General features: G+C 42.0%; 1 protein-coding gene across 1 annotated transcript in view; it reads left to right on the top strand.

The window, feature by feature from the left end:
* RGSL1 (regulator of G protein signaling like 1) overlaps window positions 1-23,716 on the top strand; it is a 41,716-nt gene that overhangs the window by 1,172 nt on the left and 16,828 nt on the right. The window contains exons 2-15 of the mRNA XM_089518318.1: window positions 797-941; window positions 1,666-1,820; window positions 4,404-4,478; window positions 6,472-6,601; window positions 6,839-6,943; window positions 7,944-8,105; window positions 9,885-10,882; window positions 11,781-11,843; window positions 12,184-12,403; window positions 13,968-14,075; window positions 14,434-14,542; window positions 17,121-17,314; window positions 19,259-19,376; window positions 21,433-21,529. Of these exons, the coding sequence (XP_089374444.1) occupies window positions 797-941; window positions 1,666-1,820; window positions 4,404-4,478; window positions 6,472-6,601; window positions 6,839-6,943; window positions 7,944-8,105; window positions 9,885-10,882; window positions 11,781-11,843; window positions 12,184-12,403; window positions 13,968-14,075; window positions 14,434-14,542; window positions 17,121-17,314; window positions 19,259-19,376; window positions 21,433-21,529 (2,679 nt within the window). The remainder of the gene's footprint in view (window positions 1-796; window positions 942-1,665; window positions 1,821-4,403; window positions 4,479-6,471; window positions 6,602-6,838; window positions 6,944-7,943; window positions 8,106-9,884; window positions 10,883-11,780; window positions 11,844-12,183; window positions 12,404-13,967; window positions 14,076-14,433; window positions 14,543-17,120; window positions 17,315-19,258; window positions 19,377-21,432; window positions 21,530-23,716) is intronic.

The raw sequence follows: 23,716 nt of genomic DNA, 5'->3' as shown, positions 1-23,716 counted from the left end.
GCTGACAGAGACTGGGTAAAGAGGTCATATCAGCTAATCCCAATTGTTTTCATGTCCTTGTAATGATACCCAGGGGGTCATTCCCACTACGAAAAGCTCTGAATCCTGATTCAAGTTATATGCCCCTAGTTCCCACTGGAAATAGATTCTGATCCTCATTGCATTGATTCCAGTGGAAAAAAAGCAGAGCAAACACAAAAACCCCAGAGTTTTTTAGTAGCAGTTATTTTGAGGTTCTTTTGCGAAGAATTGGTTCAGATGCAATTCCCAACAGTGGGAACATCAGATCAGAATTGAGGGGTGTGTGCAGTCCCTCCCCAGTGATATCACACACACACACACACAGTGCTGTCTTTTGGGGCATTTTTCTTATTCGTGGTTTGTTTATTAATTTTGTCGTATTGTTATGTATTTTTAACCATGTTTTATTGTTTAATTTTATACTTGGGAGGGAGGGTTGGGCTGGGGTCTTGTGGGGCTTGTTGTTTTTATTGTTGTATATTGTATAAATTTTGCTGTAACCTGCCTTGATCCTCAAAACGGAAGAAGCGGGATATAAATAAATAAATATATTATTATTATTATTAAAAAATAAAATTAATTGCAAAATTGATAGATTGGCAAAGCAACTACTTGCAAGGGCAAGTAGCTGCTGAACTATTCAACCAATTCTGTGATTTTTTTAAAAAAAAGAAAAACGTGTTTCCCAGCCTTGCTCCCTCCTCTGGTCTCCTTGGCTGCACCTGAGGCCTTTCTTCATCATCCTCCTCTTCCTCTTCTCCACTCCCCCCAACAGTCTCCCTGGTCAGACCCCAGCCTTCTCTTCATCCTCATCTTCCTCCTCTTCTCCACTCCCCCGACAATCTCCGTGGTCAGACCTCAGGCTTCCCGGGATGAGATGGAGGACGTGTCCTGGGAAAAGAGGATGTGCCTGGGAGAAAGTTGCAGGCCCTTGTCTTCTTCCCCTGAAGCTGAGAGAGCGTGACTTACCCAAGGCCACGCAGTGGGTTTCCATGGCTCAGCAGAGAGCTGAACTCCTCCAACCACTCCACCAGGCTGTCTTTTGCTGTCCTCTTCTTCCTCCTCCACCCTTCCTTCCTTCCTTCCCACAGTCCGGGCTGCTGTGACATCATGACGATTGACATGATGAGCGGCCCAAATGGGGATTAGAATCTTGCCAAAAAAAGCAGTTTCACAGCAGGATTAAAAAGCTCCCTTTTATAGTGGGAACTGGGGACCTTTTGGAAACAATTGCCGACACGGAGCAGAGCCGGATCAGGAGTCGGATTAAACAGTAAATGGGAATGGGATTAATGCAGGAGGATTAATGCAAAGCTTGAAGATAGGAAGTATTAACCATCTTGTAAATTCAAGATATCATCAAAGTACTCTGCTAAAGAAATATACCAGGGTATAGGTCAGTAGGATATCCCTGCAGGTCAAATAGCAGTAGCAAAGTTAGCTGGAGCTTTGCATGTGTTGTACATGTAAATGAAGCACATATGTATACTCTGATGTCCAGATTTATATATGATGGAACAGAAGCAAATTAACCAAAGAATAAATCCAAAATTAGTCCCATGGGTCAAGAATAATCTTATTAGAATCATTGGGATTTAAGGTAATTGTCCCTAATAAGTCTTCATAACCATGGGTCTACTCTAGGTAGGAGTAATGCATATGGCAGCAAAATTGGCATTTTCAGTTTTTTAACCAGTCTTTTCCTCTCTTTTGCAGAGCTGATTTCCAGGCAGCATTTGAAAATTCTGCTAGAAAATGAAATCTTTACTGACTTCTTTAACACATTCCTGAACCTTCCTGTAAGTTTCCATGTTATACCTGATTCTAATGTGTTGCTGAACTCACTTTGTGCAATAGGAAAATGAAATGTGCAGCAAGAAGCAGGATTTTGTGCAGGTGGCAATATGATCTTTCATGAGGAACAAGGTTATTTCTTTAAACAAGTGGATGGGACAAAGATAGAAAGAAGTAGAAGATTAAAAAGACTACTGTTTCCTTTCAGTCTGTTAATATTAAAGGTATATTATCGGGACCAAATACCTAACTGTGACCAAGGAGAATACATGCGTGCTTTGGATTCAACCATGTTGCTGCAGTCATTGTTAACAGCATCCCTCCAGCACTTATTTGCACTATGCTTGCAGGATTTATTGGCACTTTGTATGTACTGCTTTTTATCAACAAAGTTTGCAAGAATTTCCCATCATTACATACATTTCGTCAATTCTGGCTTAGTCCAGAGTTCTGTCACATCTTAGGGACAGTGCCAGTGTATCTTCAATTAAAGCAGAGCTCTCTCTGTCACTTTCTATGATGCACTCTGTGGTCATGCAAAACAACAGGGGTGCCAGATAAATCAGAAGTGGCTCTGGCACCAGCCATCTGGTTTCTTCTGCAGGAAGAAAAGAATATCTTATTCTGCATGTAAACCATTTTCCAGCAAGATATTAGACTCTAGAACATGAGTGGGTAAATGTGACCCTCCAGATGTCATTGGATCAGGACTTCCAGCATTCCTTGCCATTAATTATGCTGGCTAGGGCTCATGGGCACTCTAGTCCAGCAACACCTGGATAGTTACACACTTGCCAATCATGTTTTAGAGTCTAGTGTGACCAAGAAACAAATTAAGAGTGGGGGCTCTGTATGTAGGCCTGCAGTTTATTCTCTGTGGTTAGAATTACTTGCCATTGTAGCAAAAACAACAAAAAGAGTATCTTGGCACCATGAAGACAAACACATTTATTATCGCATAACCTTTTGTGGACTGTAGCCAACTTCGTTTGAGGTACAAAGTATTATCCACAATTTGAAGTATTGTATATACATGGCTTGATGGTATGATATCGGTAACTTAAGGGCAGAAAGTATTGACATTGACATTGAAAGTACTAGCACCTGATTAGTCCTGGCCTTTCACAAAACTGTTGTTACTGGCAGAACCATACTACAGAGGCAAAGAGTATGCTTACTTGCTCACCACTTTGTGTGCCCTCAAGTACATTTTAATACTTTCCTCCACATAACTTTCTTCATTTTGGGGTGTGTGTGTGTGTGATACCTTCCTTCAAATCACTCTGACTTACAGCAACCCTATCATTGGGGTATTGGGCAAGATTTATTTGGAAGAAGTGTCCCACTGACCTCCCCTAAGGGCAAGAGACTGACAACTCAAGGTCACTCAGTGGGTTGCCTTGGCTGAGTTGGGATTCGAACACTGTTCTCCAAGAGTCCTATTCCAACACTCATACCAAACACAGCAGGCTGGCTCTCCCTCTTTCATTTAACGAAGAGTGAAGAATTGTTGTAGTGAGTGAAAGAATTTTAAGTGAGCACCTTGTCCTTCTCTTGACAGGGATCCCATGGGGCTGGGGTGGGGAGGGATCAAACTGGTGAGTGTGCTTTTTTCTAATAATAATGTACCCTTGCTTGTCTTTCTGCATTGCTGAGTGGAGACGTTATTTTTTGGTGTGTGTGTGTTTTGGCATTTACCTAAAAAGCTTAAGTGCATATTAAAAATTCTGTTATGACCACTACAAACTTATTCTCAATCTCTTGTATGATAGAGGCAACCTTGATCTTATTGGCACAAGAAGTTTCCTGTTGAGCCACCACTAAATGGAATACCCAGATTTTGGCCCTTGGAAACTGATTAACACTCACACACTTAGAACAAAACTAGACATGATATTATTCACATAATTAGCATATACTGTATATGATTGCTTAAAATTAAATCACAGCCAGGAGTGGCATCTAGCATGGCCTGTGATAGTACAAAGAAGGCTTTCCTCCTCCCATCCCATAGGTACTATTTGCATCAAGGGAAAGCCCAATTCGTGTCAGTTTCATCCCAATGCAAATACCAGTTGGCAAGGGGCTGACTACAGTAAAATCAAAGTATTGACTTCCTTTCTTACTAATGATTGTGATCCAGAGCCACACACAGCTTCTATTTACTCCCCACCCCTCATACACAGCACTTACAAGGCACTCAGTTGTAAATGACATGGCTGACAGCAGATAGTTTGGTCCTTAAACAAGAAACAAAGTCCCAACCACCCCCACCCTGTGACTTGCTGTTGATTGTAAAGATAGTTTACAACCATATGGTCTGTATTCTCTTTCTATTTTTCACTCTGATAAACATGTTTTTGAATTGCTAAGAACCCATAGAGGTTGTTTGATTAGAGGAAGAAGTGGAACAAAAGAAATGTATGTGTACACCATGGAAGATTGTCAGTCTCCAGCCATTGCTGCCTGCTCATGTATGCGGTTGCTTAACTACACCCCTACAGAACCTAGACCTAGGCCTAAATGCCACCATCTCTAATCAGGCCTTCTTTCTCACCCGTTCTCTCTTTGTTTTTCTGTCTATGCAGGTATTTGGTCAGACACCCATTTTCATCATCAGCATTCGTCAGTGGCATCTTTGGCCAGAGTTACCATGCAACCTGGTAAGTTTCAAGAATTTCTAGAACTTGTCATACTTTTGTACAGTGTTAGATAATACCAACAATATCACTCCTAATATATCCTAACAATACAGCGCAGTTAACTGTCCCCAGCCAGAGTTTCAGTAAGAAGTGTTTGTTGCTGTTAATATTCAACCATATGTCTAATAAATGTAAAGCATGTAAGCTGTCTCCCTGAAGTCAAACCAAAATGAAGGTGATTACTTTCAACATGATTGTGGAGCATGTGATCCTTCAAATGTTGTGCAGCTCTTAGAAACCTTTGGCAGCATTGCCAGTAATGTAGGTAGATGGAAGATGTAGGTCAACCATAAGTGGAAGCTATACGTTTCCCCTCACTGACTGAGAATTATGCTTGTTTTTCAAGATTGAATTTGATAATGTAATCTGTAGGTTTGTCTTCCAATTATCAATCTTCACTATGTAGTGCCCTTCCCCCAAATGAATTCCTGTTTATGTTTCATCAATGGGAAGGGTGATGGTTGGACTTTCTCATGATGTTTCATTTGTAACTCTTCATTAATATATCCTCTGAGCTTGGAAAAGTTTATTCCTGGAATACAACTTCCATAGTCCTCTTGCCAACTTGGACACAGCTATCATACTTTGCAGAGGCTTTTGGGAGTTGCACAACAAACCAAAGTTTCCCAGCTTTAAAGTGTACCTGGAAAAAAGAACATGGTACCTTCAGCATGGTAAATCATCTAGCCTTTTTGTGATCCTTGATGGATAACCATTTGGGCCCATGGTGATTATTAGGTGCAGGCTGATGTCTCATAAAGCAAGCATGATATACCCATCAAGTGGAGATGAGCTTTGCATTCCTACATTTACATCAGGGGTTAATGTGAGCATCAGCCATCTTGCTTTGTCCATGCTGAATGACAATCACTGAAACTTTTGTGGGAATCAGCTCTTGGTTGCCTATCTCTCAGCAGGATAAGCAAACTAACATTTATGTGAGAATGATTGCTCCAGGATTCAGATATCAAAGAGATCCAGAAGCGAAAGGACTTCCAGTGATAGTGCTCTAAGCTGATCTCAAGCCTCTCTTTTCCCACACGAATGTCATTCACTCTCTTCCATCTCTCTTTTTGAAATGCTTGTCTTTGCCCTTGAGTTGCCTTGGCAAAGAATTTGTGTGGCTGAGGAATTTTGCAGTCCAGATCACTGGTATAGTGGTTAATTCTGAAGTACACACATTCATCATGACACTTTCCAAAGCCACACCCCGAAGTAGAGTCCAAAAACTGAGGCAGCTTTGAGGATTCATATCAACAAACGAGTTCTAGCAGTTTTTAACTCCACTAGGAACTGATCTCCCTCTTTTAAAGCCAATGGGTCTTCATTGTCTATTCATGACCAAATACTTTCAATTACTACTAGGATAGCTCAAACAATATATTTTTGCTTGGAATTACCCTATGTACCCTAAGCACTGTGAGCGTTGCAGTGAAGCTCAGAGGAATCAGGGAAGCCTGTGGAAGGAGGCAAGGGACTTTGGGATCCCTTCTAATTAAAAGGTTGTAGGGTTCTTTTTACTCTACCAAGTTTGATTCAATTTTAACTGCCATGTATCTATCCTAGTTTAGGGAGGTGCATCTAGAATTTTTGGCCAGAGAGCTCTAGTGCCTCTTTAAACTACTAACACAATTCCTCTGCATGTTGCAACTGAAGTAAAATTGCAATCACGGTGCTGTAACTGTGTAGTGTAAAAGGGCCCCTAGTGCTTTGACCCTGTGAATCCTGACTCTTCTACACCACTGATCTAGACTGCACAGTTAGTCCCTGTTGCAGGCAGTAACATTCAAGGAAAATATCATCATTGTCTGTTTTCTTGTCTCCATGAAAAATCAAGTAGTTCTCTAAATTCAGGGCAGCAGGGCATTGAACTTTATCAATGTGCTGCTGAGCTTTTTATTTATCTTTGATTCTTGTTCTTTAATGTGCCATCACACTTTTTGGAACAAAACAGGTGTCAAAATACAAAGGCTTGTTGAACTGGATGGAAAAATATCGACTGCCTTTCTTCTGCAAAACTAACTTGTGCCTTCACTATGTTCTCTGCGAGGAGCTCATCAGTTTCGTCCGGTCTCCAGAAGCTGGTGAGAGATGAATTCAAATGTTAAAAGAAATCTTTACATGCAAAAACACATGCAACGGACACTATGCTAACTACATTTCAAATTGACATTTACCCAAAAGGGGAAATGATTGGGTTCCAACATGATGTGAGGCTAGTCATTCTCATGCTTGATGTTAGCACTTCAGATACTTTGGGGACTTATCTTATTGAAAGAGCTTCTGGGATGGAGGATTTGACTCCTGACTTTTCTTTGCAGCGGAGATGCTCAGATGGAAACGGGCTGATCAATGGCTTCTTGAGAAATGTATTGGTGGCAGCAGGGGAATGTGGCGCTTCCGCTCCTTCATGCAAGGGATGGCAGGTAAGAAGGTAGGAAGTGCAACAGAGTCAGAAATCATATAGGTAGAGAAATAGGCAATCGAGGCTGAAGAGCAATTCTCTTTCACCAAAAGAACCAAAGCTCAATGGGTGGAGTATATGCTTTGACAGAAGGTCCCAATTTACTGTCATTAGTAGAAGTATTTGCATTATTTGTCAGTTATACTGTGGACTCTTGTTATACGCTGGGGTTTGGTTCCAAGATCCCCCGTGGATAACAAAATCCGTGGATGCTCAAGTCCCATTAAATATAATGACATAGCAAAATGGTGTCCCTTATAAAAAATGGAAAATCAAGGTTTGATATTTGAAATTTACACTTTTTTTGAACATTTTGAAACCGTGGATTCTTGAATCCGTGTATAAAAAATCTGTGTATAAAAAGGGTCAACTATTTATTTTGCCTTTCCTTCAGTGACTTCAAAAGGGTGCATATGCCTCCCCTCTTCCTCCTCATCTTCATCTTCACAATCTAGGTCAGGCTAAGAAAAACAGTGATGAGCCCAAGTACATTTCCTGATCTGTATCTCCCAAGTTTCAGCCCAGCATTCTAACTATTCCACATGGTTTCTATTATATCAAATAGACTAAATGGAGCAAGTGGTTTAAGTGTTCGATTACAACGCTGGTGAACAGGGTTTGAATCCCAGCATGACCATGAGAACCCACACTCTCTCAGCCTCAGAGGATGGCAATAAACCCCATGATAGGTTCACCTTAGAGTTCCCATAAGTTGGAAATGACTTGAAGGCACAGAACAACAAAATACCAGTATTTTAGATAGATGGCTGTTTTACCAATTATTACCAGTCTTATTTTTTGAAATGCATTTTCACAACTATCAGATTCAATCAAACTTTTAAATTTAAAAAATGAAAAAAAATCAGAAATTGAGGTGCTGTGCCAGGTACCAAATTTTGCAGGCAATTTCAAATGTGGTATTGGCTTAAATGACTGGCTGTAACCTTTTGTCTGATCTACAGGGGAAGAACTGACCAAGTTCTGGCTAGCTACAGAAAGGATCCTTGGAATTGATGAAACAGATGAGTCCCAGCAGGATCTCTATGTGTCGCTGATCCAGGTCTTGATGGCCACACACTTGCAAGAGGGTTCCATAGTTGTCACCCTCTGCAACACAAGCGTTGGTAAAATACACATACATGTTGATGTTTTTGTTATTCCTCTTGACATACACACACACAAGAACAACCTTTTTTCACCCTTTCTAGCCCACAATGATATACACATATGAATCACTACATAGTAATTGCCTCAGACTGGTGGAATGGGAAGGGATTTTGTCCCACAGCAAGGACAAATGGGTGGGTTACTGGTATGATAATAATAATAATAATTTGTTTTATTTATATAACGCTATTCCAAAGATCATAGCGGTGAACAGCAAGTAAGCTAATTAGGAAGTAAGCTAATTTGCCCCCAACAGTCTGGGTACTCATTTTAGCGACCTCGGAAGGATGCAAGCCTGAGTCGAGCTTGGGCCCTTTTGCTGGTCTTGAACTCAACCTTGTGGTTTCGAGTGAATGGCTGCAGTACAGGCATTTAACCACTGCGCCACCAGAGGTCTTCATCATGACTGCATCCCACATCTAGTGTGCAAGGGGTGAATAAGGGGCAAAGAACCTCACTCACCTTCTCCACAAGCCTCTCACCTTCACCTTCTTCTCTGGCAACTTGATTTTTTCTCCAGGCTCCCTTACCCTGATCAGTCCCTGAAAGAAAAACAGACTCTCTCCTCATTTTTTCCTCACCAAAAGCAAAAGGAAAGATGGAGAGTGAACTTTACCTGTGACTAATTCCCATTGAAACCAATGGAGCTTACTTTGGACTGTACTGCATAAAGCAGAGATAATGCAGAAGGGCATGTGCAAATAAGGTAGAGATAAGATAGTTTTAAAAATATAAATAAATGTCACAAATGAATTGACACGATATTCAAATCTGTACATATATAAGGACAAATATACAATGAGCCCTCCACATTCACTGGGGTTAGGGACACAGGGCCCCAGTGAAAGTGAAAAATCACAAATAAAAAACCCACTATTTATTTTTAAACTGAGAAACACCTCTCTAGGAATCTTCAGATCCTCCAGAACAACCCTACGGTCAATTTCTGCTGGAAGCTGACCACAGAATTGTGCTGGAGTACCAACAAATGCTTAGAGATGTGTTCTGTCTAGGAATCTCTAGGTCCTCCAGTGCAACCTCTGGTGGATTCTGGCCATAGAGTCATGCTGGAGGAGCTAAAGATTCCTGGAGAGAATATATTAATCAAATCTGTGAATAATCAAATCTGCAAAAGTCAACGCCGTAAATGTGGAAGGACGACTGTAGATAAAAATATTTTTTGGATAAGGGCAAATGCATATTCAGAGAAGATTTTTGAAAGAAAAAGTGTGGGGCTGTAACTCTTCCCAGTCTGTATAGTTGATATAATACTAGATTTCAAGCTAATGAGACACCCATGCACACATTATTGCCATGTCCCTATGGACTGATTTTATGCTTAAAGACAACCCTTGCAAGGAGGCTTGTAAGATCTAATCAGAGCTGGACTAAAATCACAAGTGTGGTATGCCATATGCTGACTTGAATCAATAATAAACTATGTAGATTCAAAGAGGCTCAAAACATGTTGTTGAGTAGAGTCTGTGGGGACATTTGCAGTATTTAACATTTAAAATATCTGTTTTTGAAAGTGGGGCTTCCAGTGTCTCCTGGTCTTTGTTTTATGACTATGCATGTAGACCCTTTAAAGAGTCCCAGGGGCAGAAAATTGTTTCCCAATTGTCCATCATTAATAAAAAGGATCCTTGACCAGTCAGCAGAAACAATACTTTGTTCCTTCCATAATTCTGTGAATGCTTAAGCCCTCTCTGCTTCATTCTTTATGTTGTTCACAGAATCACTTCTGAAAATGTCTCCCCATCACCCTCAACATGCCCGCACCCGGAGGGAGATCCTGAGTGAGATGCAGAAAGTGGCCCTGTTCAAGATTGAAAGTTACTGGCTGCCCAACTTCTACATTCACTGCAAGCGGAGCATGGAGAATGAGCCAAAATGCCTCCACTTGCTCAGGGAGTATCAGGAACGATTACACAGGGCAGGCTTGCCGAGGTATTCCCTGTCTCCTCAACTGACAATGAACATCAGAGCAAGTAGCCACAGCACCAAATCCTACTCCAGTCTGAAAAGCAAGAAGAAGATCTGGGATCACATCAGGGGCAGATGTCTTTCCCGCAAAGGAAAACGCAAGGGCCACCGGAAGCAAAAGTCAAACAAAAGCAGTCCAGTGGACCGGGAGCACTGCCACGTTGGGAAGCGTTCCGCCACTCCAGCTCCAAGTCCTTGCCAAGCAGGTTACATGAGGGATTTGAATGATGGGCACAATTCTGATGTGTCACCAAGCTTCAAAAGCAACCAAAGCAGTCCTGATCAGTTTCTCTCCTCTCCTGTGGCAGATGAGGTCACTGAGAAGGGCACTCTGCGTTATCTGCGCTCCTCTACGCCTATGGTCCAGTTCCCCTCAATGCTTGCTTTGAAGACTCTGGTGAAATCCCCCATGTGCTTAGACTTACTTCCTTGGGTGCTGACTGCTGACAAATGTGCGGGACGTCCCTTCCGGGAGTTTTTGCTGTGTCGGAATTATGCCATGGAGGTGCATCTCCTTGATCTGTGGCATGATCTGGAGGACTTCCTGCGCATGATGTTGTGCTCCCTTGGTGAAGGGAACATCCTTCTGCGCCACGTAATGGGAGAAAGGATATGTGAGCTTTATCTGACACAGAGCAACAACTGGCACCTTCCTTTGAAGCTATCAACTCTCAATAGTTTGCAGAATCTCCTGCCTTCTGGACACGTTATACCATGGCTACTCAAGGCACAGAAGGAAATCTGTAAGGTGGGAAATCTTACTTTCTCTTTGTGACAATTTGACAACAAGATACATCCTTGGAATTTCACACAATATGGCCTGTGTACCAATATACCTCCTCCTCCTCCTCCTCCTCCTCCTCCTCCTCCTCCTCCTCCTCCTCCTCCTTCCTAATATCAAACCTTTCTTGAAGACACATACTCCCACATGGTTGTAACAATATAAATGGAGCCAGTGTTGTATAGTGGCTTGAGCATTGGACCAGGACCCTGGAGATCAGGATTCAAATCACTGCTTGGCCATGGGAGCCCAGTGAGTGACCTTAGGCAAATCACACTCTCTCAACCCCAGAGGAAGGCAAAGGCAAACGCCCTCTGAACAAATTTTACAAAGAAAACCATGTGATACAGTCACCTTAGGTTGCCCTTAGGTGGGCAACAACTGGAAGGCACATAACAACAACAGTAATAGTTTTAACTCTATAGACAGTTGAATATTGTTTTATTCTTAACTTCTATATGATTTAGCAATTATGTGGTTTTACTTTTATACTGTAAGCAACATTTTGTCCCACTTTGAGGAGAAAGGCGGAATATAGAGAAAGTGATTGATTGATTGATTGATTGACTGAATGATCAGCCCAGAACGAGTGTCCATGCACATTCAGGTTTGTTCTGCCACCAGTATCACACTTTCATAGGCTTTCAAGCTAGGAAGTTGGCTCTGTTGCCCATTGGTAAAGCCGTATTACCCTTCTGATGTCTTCTTCAAGTCCTTCTGGCCTGTTGCTCCTATAATGGTGTGTATGATGGCTACTGTCTGACTTAGAAAAACTTTTCATTTTTAATTCACGATAGTCAGTTTATTTAAAGGGCTTAAAGGAGAAAAACATTTACTTACAGCAGTTTTCTTGCTTTCCTTTCAGATACTCAGCTTTCTCTATGAGGAGTTCCTCCAACATGATGACAAAATGTTTTTGTTTTATGTGGTAAGGGTGGCACTAGTTACTAAGAGCCCATGTGAAGCTCACCTAATATCCCTGAACTTCTGAGGGCTTGCCCAGGGAGTCATGTCAGACATTTCTCTTTATACATGGGGAAGGGATTGAACATGGGGAGGGACGAAATCTCAAAGAAACTTATTTTTCCTAGTTTAGAGTACAGTGCACATTTAAAATGTATGGTGGTTTTTAACAGTCTTCTCCAACCTGGGTCCCACTAGATGTTCCCATGATGGCTGGGAATGATGGGAGTTGTAGTCCAAAACATTTAGAGGGTGCCAGACTGGAGAAACCTTTTTCAAATATCTCTACGCACCTGTCATTGCAGAGTGGGAAGGAAAAGAAACCTGAAGAACAGCCTTACAAACATGATGAGAGCCTCAGACTGGTCAAAAGGACCATTGAATCGATGCATCTGAGCCAGGCCTTGGCTGGCATGAGAGATTTTGACCTGCTTAGTGGACGGCACTGGCAACTGCTGGGCACTCAAGACCTGACCAGGGGGGGCTCTGTCTTCATGGAAATGGAGCCTGTTGTGCGACAGATAGGTAAAAATAAGGGTCATCTTCATGGTTCAGTCAGGAGCTGGGTTAGCTGGGACTGAAAGCTTTGACAGTGATGGCTACCTAGAGCACATCCTTATACTGTAATGACTCTGTGTATATGTGTGTGTGTGTGTGTGTGTATATTTATGCCTGTTCCTGTGTAGATCTGTATTACTATATGCTGCCACATCTTCTACCCTAAAACTATCCTAGCAATTGTAGCTTGGCAACACTGCTCTGTTTAAAATATGTGTGCATACAGCCCCAAAACTATGATTTGTTTTGATTTATTACACTGATTTCTCGTCTTTCCTTAGATGAGCTCAAGATGAGTATATATGATTCTCTTCCTTTCCATAACAACCCTGCAAAGTTGTTCCAGAACTTGGTAGAGTTGGTTTTTGGACTGCATTTTCAGCATCCTCAGAAAAATGGCCAGTGGCTAATGTTGGCCAAGGCATTCTGAGACCTGTAGCCCCCAAATCCCCAAACTTTCCAAACTCTGGTTAGATCAGCGTGAAAATGTGACTGGCCCAACATCATCCAATGGGTTTCATAACTCAGTGGGAACTAGAACCTACATCTTGCAAATCCCAGGGCCAGGTTCTTATCATTACAACACAATTAATGAGACATACAACAGATATGAGAAACCTTTAGTCCTTTAGATTTCTTAGGCTTCAATATCCTACCATTGGTGGTAGTTGCCTACCATTGGTGTTGCTGATTGGAGCTTTTGGGAGTTCAAAACATCTGGAAGACCAAAGGTTCCCAATCCATGGAACACAGAAAACAGAGTGCCTTTATTGATGTTTCAAGTAGATCTGTGCAAGTGTATACATACACTACCAAGTGATCCTTGGTATGAGAATAGGGGCTGCTAGCGGTTCCAGACTAAATTAGTCATTCTAAATTCATACTGAAACCTGTCCACAGAATTAGCTGTGACTAGCTTTTCATACTAATTTCATTGGAGCCTAAGTACAACTATCTTTTTTTTTTTTTTTGGTTGGATGCAAACCAAAGAGATACAAACCAGGGAGATTTCAAGAAGACCAGGGTGTACCTCTTTCATACTGGAGGGTATATTTTTAACTAAAAGGCATGAGATTTTGACCCTGGCTTAGGTGCCTTGAACAAAATTCCTTTGGGCCAATGCTAATGCATTCACAAGTGGGCTCCTTCATTGAACTGAAGAAATATCTGTACATTATACTCTGACCCATTGTTATTCGTTGTTGTATGCATTCAAGTGATTTCAAACTTATGATAACCCTGTCATGGAATTTTCTTGGCAAGATTTGTTCAGAGGAGGTTTGCTATTGCCTTCCCCTGAGGGCGAGAGCATGTGACCTGCCCAGAGTCACCCAGTAGGTTTCATGGCCAAGTGGGGAATTGAACCCTCACCTCCAGAGTAATAGGTCAATGCTCACACCACTACACCATAGTGGCTCCCACTCTGTTGCATACCAGGTCTTAAATACACAAACATTCATATAGGAGACTGGTTAGGCCGCCAAGTGGTGTTAGTAATGTCTATGCTTCCCCTTTGCTCTCTTAACAACAGATTACAGCAGCATGCCATTTGAGAAGCTGGCTCAGTTGAATCCCAAAATGGCTGTGGAACTTCTTAGTGAGAACTTCAGGGCCTACTGCAAAAAATGCCAAAAATCAGGTGAGTCCCTGGGGCTTTGGAACCAGGGTAAAGTTAATCTGGTTTCAGACAGATAGGGACTAAGCTAAACCAGAGATTGAAATACAGAAGGTTACAGAGTGGTAGTAGAAATGTCTAGCTTTGCCTGAGAAGGAAAAGCAATAGGGGAGAGGAAACCAAGTTTCTTACATACAAATGAAATCATTCTGTACTAAACCCATGAAATCTTGGAAGGTCATTGGTATGATGATGACTTAGAAAGCAACCTTAGCTTTAAACTTTCTGAGCATTGCTTGCTCCTAATAGAGGGCCTCCCAGATCTAGTTATGTATGACAAGATTTGTATTCACCTGGGGATATTGTTTCATGTCCCCTGCAGGAGTTTTAATTCGGCCAATGACTGCAAGAAGGAGCCTCCGCTGGAGCAGATCAAGCTTGTCATTCATGAGGAAAGGGCCTGTTTCAAGAAAGCCCCTGACAAAGCCCAGGTATTGCATGGGGATACCGCAGGGAAGATGTTCCGTTGTTTATTCCAGCACTCAAAGACATACTAACTGTGATGAGAAGTGTCTGAATGCAATTCAAACTTTCCTGTTTGTTCAGTAAATAGGAGCTGCAGGAAAGTTTGAACACACCTGAGGAAATGTAACTCTCTTTCTATTGTGCATTTTGGTTGGCAAATAAAGGTATCACTGCTTGGTGGATTTTTGTTAAAATGTGAAGAGCAGCTTCAGGGTGGAGATTTTTGTTAGGATGGCTGCTATAGGCATTCCCTCCCCACCCCCCACCCCAAAGAAAAGCTCTGCACATTGATTGCATTCATACCACTGATATCACATCTAGTCCTGCCCTCCCTGATGGACCATCCTGTGCTACCAGTGCCACAGGGCATTTGTAAGGCAAGAACAGAGCATTTTTCAGACAGCTGAAAAGGTGAGGTATTATATAAGTGTTTGTAAAAGCTACATTTTAATGAAACAACTACCACACCTTGTCCCAAAATGTAACTTTGCCAAGATCTCCCATTTAATTGTTGTTGTCAGTGTTCTGCAGAATCATCATGCCACCTTGTCTCATAGAAAAGGTTTTAAGGACTAAATCCAAATGTTAGTGACTACTGGGCTGGGCTCACTGAAGGAATGTGATTTTCCTAAGTGTCAATGTGCCACTCAGCAATTGATTCCACGAGTCTTCTCTAGCTGGGACTAGTCACTGGATTTAAATTTAGGGCTGCAGTCCTATACACCACTTCCAGAAGTGAGGTCTATTAAATGGCCTTCTGCATCAACAAACATATGACTGCATACTATGTATAGCACCTCTTGCAAGCCTGTTTAGAGCGGATGTAAATAGAATATATGAAGAAGGTGTGCTGTGCTTTCCCTGCCTTTCATCATATCACCTCCAATGTTTTGGGAAAACGAATGGCTGTGTCTCCAGCAAATATCTTCCTCTATTCTACATCAAAGGAGGCAGATCGCGATGCTCAGAATAAGTCATATAAATGTTACTATTTCATCTTGTTATCCTTTATGACCATGCCAAAAGTGCAAGCTTCAGTATTTGGGTTGGTTTTTTTGTTGTTGTTGTTTTGTTGGGTTGTTTTTTTTTTGCACCCTTTGGAAATATTTAGTCCAAAGCAATGAGGACAGCTGGTTAACAGATAATAAGGTAGCTTACATGAAAGGAGACGTGTGTGTGTGTGTGTGTGTGTGCAAGAACAGAGGGAGAAACCTGGATATAGCCATGTAGATCATAGAATGCCTCTACAACATGTAAAATGGGAATATTTCTTCAATTTATATATGTGTTTGTGTGCGTGTGTGTTTATGTGCTTATGTGCCTGTTGACTTATGGCGATCCCATGAACTTCATAGGATTTTTTAGGCAAGGAATACTCAGAGGTTTTGCCAGTTCCTTCCTCTGAAATTTGTTGGCTGTGAAGGTACTGGGGATAGAAGGCAGTGAAATGTTACTACCTAGTTTTTACTGCCATTTAGCCTCAATTTCCCCATAAGAGTCAAGGAGGAAAATGCCTGCTGCCTGCGTAGGTCTATGACTCTAACATAATCGCTTTTTTTCTCCTTTATGATTTTTAACATCTTTGCCTGATGAAGAAGTCAGTGTAGCTTGGAAAGCTTGCATCTTGTATTTTGTGCATTGTAGTTGTTCCAATAAGGGTATAGCTGTTTTGTGGATTTTGAATTTTGTTGTATTTTAATGCATGGCCAGCGCAGCTACCACTGAATATGGTTCCTACACCTTTTAAAGAAATTCTTATTTTGCCAGTGTCTTTCTTTCAAATCTTCCAGAGAGTTCAGAGCACTGTACATGGAAATTATAGTAGCCCCTCCCAATTTGCGGGATCTGTTCCAGTCCCTTTCATGAAAACAGTGATTCACAAATATTTGAGTCTCATTGAAAATAACGGCACGTACGCAGACCGCACTGTCATTTTGTCCCTCCCGTGAAGAGCAAGACTGCAGACTCCAAGTCCACAAAAAAAGAGGGACAAGTGTATACCATTCTACTGTGTGAGGCTAACTAGGCAGAACAATTCTGTCTGCCTCAAGCTCACTCACTAAGCTTCATAGAGGAATGGAGTATTTTAACCTCACACTGGTGTCAGCCCCAGAGTCTTATCTGCTGTATTACTTCGACTGTCATAAGGATTAGGACCTTGATTTTACTGAAATTGTAGCTTTTCAGTGACTTAAGTATGACACAGAAGACACTTGTTGGTCTTAGGAGTCGGTATTCTGGAGCAGGAGCAACCTGTGGATCTGTTGCTGTGGTGGCAGCATTCCTCATCTGCATCTGCAATTCAGTTGCATGGGAGTTCTTCTTGCATCAAAACCTAGCAGATTTGCCACCTCAATAATGGATCCACCAGCCATCTCTGTACTAGAGTGAGGAAGGATGGAAAAGAAATGTAATTCTACTTATTTGTCCCCATTTCCTATCCACCATTTGCAACTTAAGACTTGAGCATGATTGTATATTAAATGTGATTTGAGAGGAAGAGCAGATGTCCTCAGCAACCTGTTCTTTCCTTTCTCTCTCCAGATCACTTTCAGAAGCACTGCAAAACCCCACCCATCTGGAATACTTCAGACACTTCCTCAAGATGCATAATGCTGATGCTCCACTGCTTTTCTGGATGTCTGTGGAAGAAATCCAAAATGAGACCAATCACAGAATCCAGCAGGTTCTCATCAACCAATGTGTCAGAACTTACTTCTTCAACCCAATCCCAGCTGGTATGCAGCCCAGGTTGCCATTCTATCATGATCTGGCCCAAAAGTACCCATAAGTCAGTTGACAAACCTTAAGGAAGCCCTTGCATTGCAAAGTGTACCCATTTGTCCTCTGACATAGCATCCAGAGGATCTCCCACATGTCCTGTTCACCTGTCAGGATGTGAGCTAGGAACCTCCAAGTCTGTCAGCAACAATCCTCGCGACGACATGACAAGGAAGAAAAGTCAATGTTTTTCTTATGGAAGTGAATGTTACTGATAGTTGCAACCAGCTTAGTCTTAATGAATCAATAGGATTTATATAGGCATTGACTCACCATCAACAATTGGTTTAGCAGGACTGCTGTAGTTGGGAAATGTAAGGTACTACATTTAGGGTGAAAAAATGAAATGATAGATATAGGATTGGGGACACCTGGCTAATTGAGACTATGTGTGAAAGGGATCTAGGAGTCCTAGTAGACCACAAGTTGTACATGAATCAACATTTCGAAGCGGCAGCTAAAAAGGCCAATGCAATTCTAGGCTGCATCAATAGAAGCATAGTATCTGAAAGTAATAGTGTCACTCTATTTTGGTTTAGTCAGGCATCACCTGGAATTCTGTGTCCAGCTCTGGGCATCACAATTTTAAAAGGATGTTGACAAGCTGGAGCATGTCCAAAGGAGGACACCTAAAATGGTGAAAGGTCCTATGAGAAAAGACTTGGGGACCTGGGTATGTTTATAATGGAGCAGAGAAGGTTAAAAGGTAATATGATAGCCTTCTTTGAATATTTGAAAGGATGTCATATTGAGCATGGAGCAAACTTGTTTTCTGCTGCTCCAAAGAATAGGACTCGGAACAATGGATGCAAGCTACAGGGAAAGAGATTCCACCTAAACATTAGGAGGAACTTCTCGACAGCAAGGGTTGTTTGACAGTGCAACACACTCCCTCAGAGAATGGTGGAGTCTCTCTTTTTTGGAGCTCTTTAAACAGAGGCTGGATGGCCATCTCTGTCAGGGGTGCCTTGATTGAGAGCTCCTGCATGACAGGAGGTTGGACTGGATGGCCTTTGGGGTCCCTTCCAACTCTATGAGTCTATGGTGCTCTACAGACAGGTGCAATGAGGTGCCATCGTTACGCGTGAGGGGTGGCGCTTCCAGACGCAACTCACCCCTCCTACGTGACGAGGGTGTCAAAATGGCGGCGCCCTGTAGAGATGGGTGCCGCCATTTTGACGCTATGGAGGCTTAGCATCTGCATGTCGCAATACCACTGTGATGTCGCGAGTGTGCCGCTGGTGCACTGCTTCATCACAATGGTGCCGCAAAAAGAACCTGCTTTTTTTCAGGTTCTTTTTACGGTGCAAGGAAGTCACACAGTTTGTCTGCTGCAGCTTCCTCGTGCAGCAAAACAAGTCGTGGTCAGACTGCCCTTTTTGGGCGGTCTGTACCCCGCCTATGATTCTAGTAATAGGATTCAGGTCTTAGGTCCCAGCATAACTCTGCCCTCAAGGAAGTCCATTGGTAATACCTGATTTGGCCTGCTTATAAATACAGGCATACCTAAGTTAATGAAGTAGATGCATTCCATGTTATTTCTTTAACAGAAAGGTAGAAATGATATGAGCAGAGCAGCCGTGCCACTGGACAAGCTTGGAGGTGCTGCCACCAAGTTCCGAGCCTGGAGGACCTTTCTCTGCCCATAGAGTCTGCTCAAATGGCTTGGGTGTGGCATGGCTCAGTGAGCAGAGAAAGAGACACTTGCTCACTGCACCCCTGACTGCTCACTCCTCACCTCACCCCTTGGACATCTGGGGAAACAGTGTGTATCACCCCACTAATAGGGTGTCAGCTGGTGTGACCCACCCTTCACACAAGGTTGCCCATCACTATCCAAGGGCAAGAAAAGAAGGCACAGAAAAAGTGTTTGTGCCTCTTTGTTGTCTTTCTTCACTCAGAGATACTGCTGCAGTGTGATGCCGATATTATCAGAGAGATTCCAAGGTCAAATGTGGTCACGATCCCTATGTTAGTCTTGGCACAAATGTATGTCATGAAGATGCTGGAAGAGAAATGGTGAGTAAAGTACAAGTAAAGAATAGGTTCACGGGGTTCCATTTTCTTAGACCAAGTTCTGTATAAAAAGAGGCAATGAAGGTCTGAATATGACTAAACTTGTTGTAAGGTGAAGTAGAAAGAGCATTAATATAATACAAAACAGCCTCTTGGGTAGCAACTAATTTTGTCACATTTGTAGGCCACAGCGTGGCAAACATTTACAACAGATTTATAACCAAAGCTTCTTTTACCAGAGGCCGGCTTTTTTGTATGTATCATTTTCAGAGCTTGGAAAATTAGGGGTTACACTTTCCAAACTGGGAGTTCTGGGATTTGTAATCCAAAGGGTTTACTTTTGCCAAGCTCTGGTTATTCTATAAATCACTATGTACATCAACTAGGTTATTTTTAATTATTATTTTATTTACATATACAGGACAGTCTTGATTTACCTTGGGGTTGCATTCCTGACTCACAAAGTAAATTTTGCTGACATAAATGGGGCAAGACAGTGCCATAGAGAATCATTGGATACCCAGGGGGGTGCATTCTGATGGAACTGATGTAGCCAAAAAGTTAGCAATTTTCCTCAACTCACCACCAGTTTTAACGAAGTTTAAAGCATAAAACATCAAAACTTACTTTTTCCAGGCTAGAGAAACCTGCAGCTGCTCCCCAGAGGGACCAGAAGAGACAACAACTGCTGATCCCCCAGGGGCTTGACTGCGGAGAGCTGGTTTGCAATTAGACAGAAATTCCTCCTCAGGCAGCAATTGATCAAAACTGTGCTCTTCTGTTTTGCTTTCACCAGCAGGTTTCTCAGGTGGAGAAAGGACCTCAGATGTGTTTGGATTTTATCACATGGGAGGAATTTCTCTTAATTTTGAATGAAAAGGAAGTGGGGCCAGAACACATTCACGTGAATTTGCTAGTTCAGTGAATTTAAGTGAATTTGAATTGCATTCGAACTGACTTCCCATTGCCTGAAAATAGCTTGCCATTGCCCAAAATTGCGTGTGATCACCTCTCATGCAATAACGTGAAATCCCATGATTGCGTTCGGACTGACTTCCCATTGCTCAATTTTGCATGTGGTAGTCTATCATGCAACAACGTTAAACTCCATGATTGCGTTCGGAATGCGATTGGCTTATACTTCCAATTTCCCTTGTCTGATAAACTCCTCTGTGTGGGGGAGAGAGACAGCACATCTCCTGCTATGTCTTCCACAGGAGGTACAGAGAGCACAACAGCAGGAGAAGCAACATATATCCTGCTGTGCTCTTGCCAGAAGGCTTGCTAAGTAAAGAAAGGCTCCCCCTGCCTAAAAAAGGAGAAGAAATCCTTTCAGGCAAACCCACCTCCAAGATTCCAGTTTCTTCCTCCTCCTCATGTCCCCTCTTCCTAAGCAGACAAAGGAAACCCCTTCCTCTAAACCACATCAAGGTTGAAGTTTCTTCCTTCCCTACATGCTCCCCCTTAGGGCCAAGGAAATCCTTCCTTGCAGTTGTATCTCCCCTTCCCTACTCCCCTTCCCTACTCCTGCAACCCCAAAAGAAACCAAGCCCAGCCACCATTTTTCTTACAGCTCAAAACCCCAGGCCAAAGGGCCTTACTTGTTCCTAGTTATCTCACCTCTCCTTCCTTACATTTCTACCTCACTCAACTGCACAGGCACACCAAGACAGCTCTCCATTTGGAGTTGAAATTTTCCTCCCTCCATTCATTTCTGGAGAAACAATGTAAATTTTGAAATGTTTTAAATCGGGGAAACTGAAACTGAGACTTACCTGTGTATCTCTGCCTTTCCAAACAAAAGTGTACAATTGCTGTGATATATACTACAAAGCACTGAAGTAGGGGAGGATTTAAAGCAGGGATGGCTTTCCATCCCAAGTTACAGTCAGGCTCTTTTTGCCCATCCTTGCCTTTCATAGGAAATGCTTTGGATGAGAAGCAAGGGAGCTGAAGGAAAGATGTGGTGTTAAATGGATGCAGGGGATGGGCTATGGACAATAATCTAATTTCTTCGCCTAACCTCCTCTCTTCCCCCCCCCCCCCCGAACTTTGGCAGGTTTACTTTATATCAAGGTTTATATCCCGAAAGTGATATTTCACTTGCGGCACCCAGTACGAAGCCACGGAAAACCTCCATGTTAACAGACAAGCTGGTGAGTGAATGCTGTGAGGTGCAATGTGGATTTGTACTGACGTTTTTCTGCCATATATTTGCATAAATTTTGAAACTAGAGTACCAATTTTGAAATTAAAGGCCTATTAATTTTTCCATGCTGCCTGCCCTGACTGACCTAAAAGTGAATATAACTAGGCAAGCTCATGGCAGGAAAAACAAGAATGCTGAATATGTTGCAGTAGGTAGATTTATAGTGTTGCCTGTGATAATCCTGTTGCTTATAGTCTCAGGAGCATGATCCCTCCCAACCCACCCACACACATATACATATAGGTGGAAAAAACAGGAATTGAGAAACTGAAGTGTATCATGGGAAGCCACTGATATCAGTGTGACGGCACAGACAGATTTTTATGTTCATTCAATCCACTCCAGTCACAAATATCAGGGAAAGAGGCTGGTTTTATGTGCAAGCGGAACATGCAGTTGGAAGCATGCTACCCTCCTACACATCTCATGCTCCTGCAGTCAATCCTCTGGCATCACTTTCCAATCTAACATTTCACAGATAAAAACTGTGGGCCACATGTACCCAAGCAACATCAGAATATGGTCAAGATGGCAAAAGGTATTAATAAGGAACAACACACAAGCTAGAAGAGGCTGCAAAAGTTTGCTTTTAGCTGACCCTACTGGGAAGAACAAGATTCTGTCCCCTCCTGTCCTCTCCCTGTACTGGATTGACTGTGCAAATTACACCTGCAATCTGAATGTGGTTTGCAGCAATGGAAATAAACTGAGAACAAAGGTTGAAAGTAGGAGGAGAGAGAAGCTAGAGACATTTCAAAAGCAACTGAAAAAGTGGGACGAGGGAGGAATATTCAGGACCATCTCTGCCAAACTGAAGCATTTGATAGCCTTGGCTGAAGAGCGGGGTATAAATAAATAAATATTATTATTATTATATTTGGAGAGCATACTTATCCAAAAGCTAGCTCCAAACAGTTGTATATAGTAATGCTAGGAATGTGGGGGAAATGGTTCCTTATTTTTCTTTTGCAATAACCACCTGACACATGTGCTCTGTGTGTTTCTGCTTGTCTGCCCATCCTTCCTTCCTTCCTTCCTTCCTTCCTTCCTTCCTTCCTTCCTTCCTTCCTTTCATAGGATGCAGCTAGTAGGATTAGTCAGACTGGGAACCTCAGTAATCAGTGAGAAGAATATGCTACTTTCTGGCTTGTGTGCTGAAATGACAATAGCAATCGATAAACCCCACAAAAAAGCCATTCTCTATAGGCAGGGGTTGTGTTTTTAAGCCGGGTCTACACATGAAGAGGGTGATAGAACAGGCTGTACCATTTCAGACTAAACATGGCAAATGACAGTTTTCAGTCTTTTTCTATATGTTTTGGAGGCCTATCGCCAATATTATTTATGAACATCATAAATATTTTCATTCTCTTAGGTGTTTTAATGTAATTTAGCACTTTTTCCCCTTCTTAACTTGTTGGTTGCTACCTTTTAATTATGTCTTGTTTGATTTTCTAAACTGTCCTTGAAACCCATTGAACGACAGGATATAAATGTAATAAATATATTATTCCTTGCAAATTGAGAAGTAGCCTGGATGTTTGGCTATTACGATGGTTTTCTGTGCAACATGAATAGAGCCTGAAAATTGGAAATGTTACCATGACCATGCAGGCTGCACAGATTTTGAAGCTTTAGTCCAAAAAGTTAATATTTCCTAGCTCTTGCTAGATATAATTAATGCAGAGGAGTATTAAAAATGAAATTGCAAACCAGCAATCCAAAATAGTATGACCCACACCAAGAATCCATTACCATGGAGTCAGCATGTTGGTCCTCTGTTGGTCCTAGGTCAAGTGCTTGTTTGCCCTTCACCCTCAACGTTTCAAAGCATCTTATAACATTGTGAATGGGCTGAGGAGACTTTTATCAACAGAGACATAACATTATAAGATACCTAACTATGATGGTGAGAGTAAGAACACTCTGTAATACCACATACAGTATGTCAGAACCCTGCCTTCCTTTTTTTAAAAAGAGCTAAGTATGATTTATTTGCACCATTGGCATGACTGGTCTCAAATCAGAGTTTGCAGCCATGCTCAGAAAGGAATTGCAAAGTCTGGTTTAAATTTAATGTATTCATAAAGTTACTCCATTGATGGAAGAAGTTGTTCACAAGTCTCTCAGTATT

The sequence above is a fragment of the Sceloporus occidentalis genome, unplaced genomic scaffold, assembly GCF_023333645.1.
Source record: "Sceloporus occidentalis isolate IW3139 unplaced genomic scaffold, rSceOcc1.0.p SCAF_3, whole genome shotgun sequence".
NCBI classification, from domain to species: Eukaryota; Metazoa; Chordata; class Lepidosauria; order Squamata; family Phrynosomatidae; genus Sceloporus; species Sceloporus occidentalis.
The sequence above is the reverse complement of the archived record's forward strand: the minus strand, read 5'-3'. Positions and strand labels throughout refer to the sequence as shown.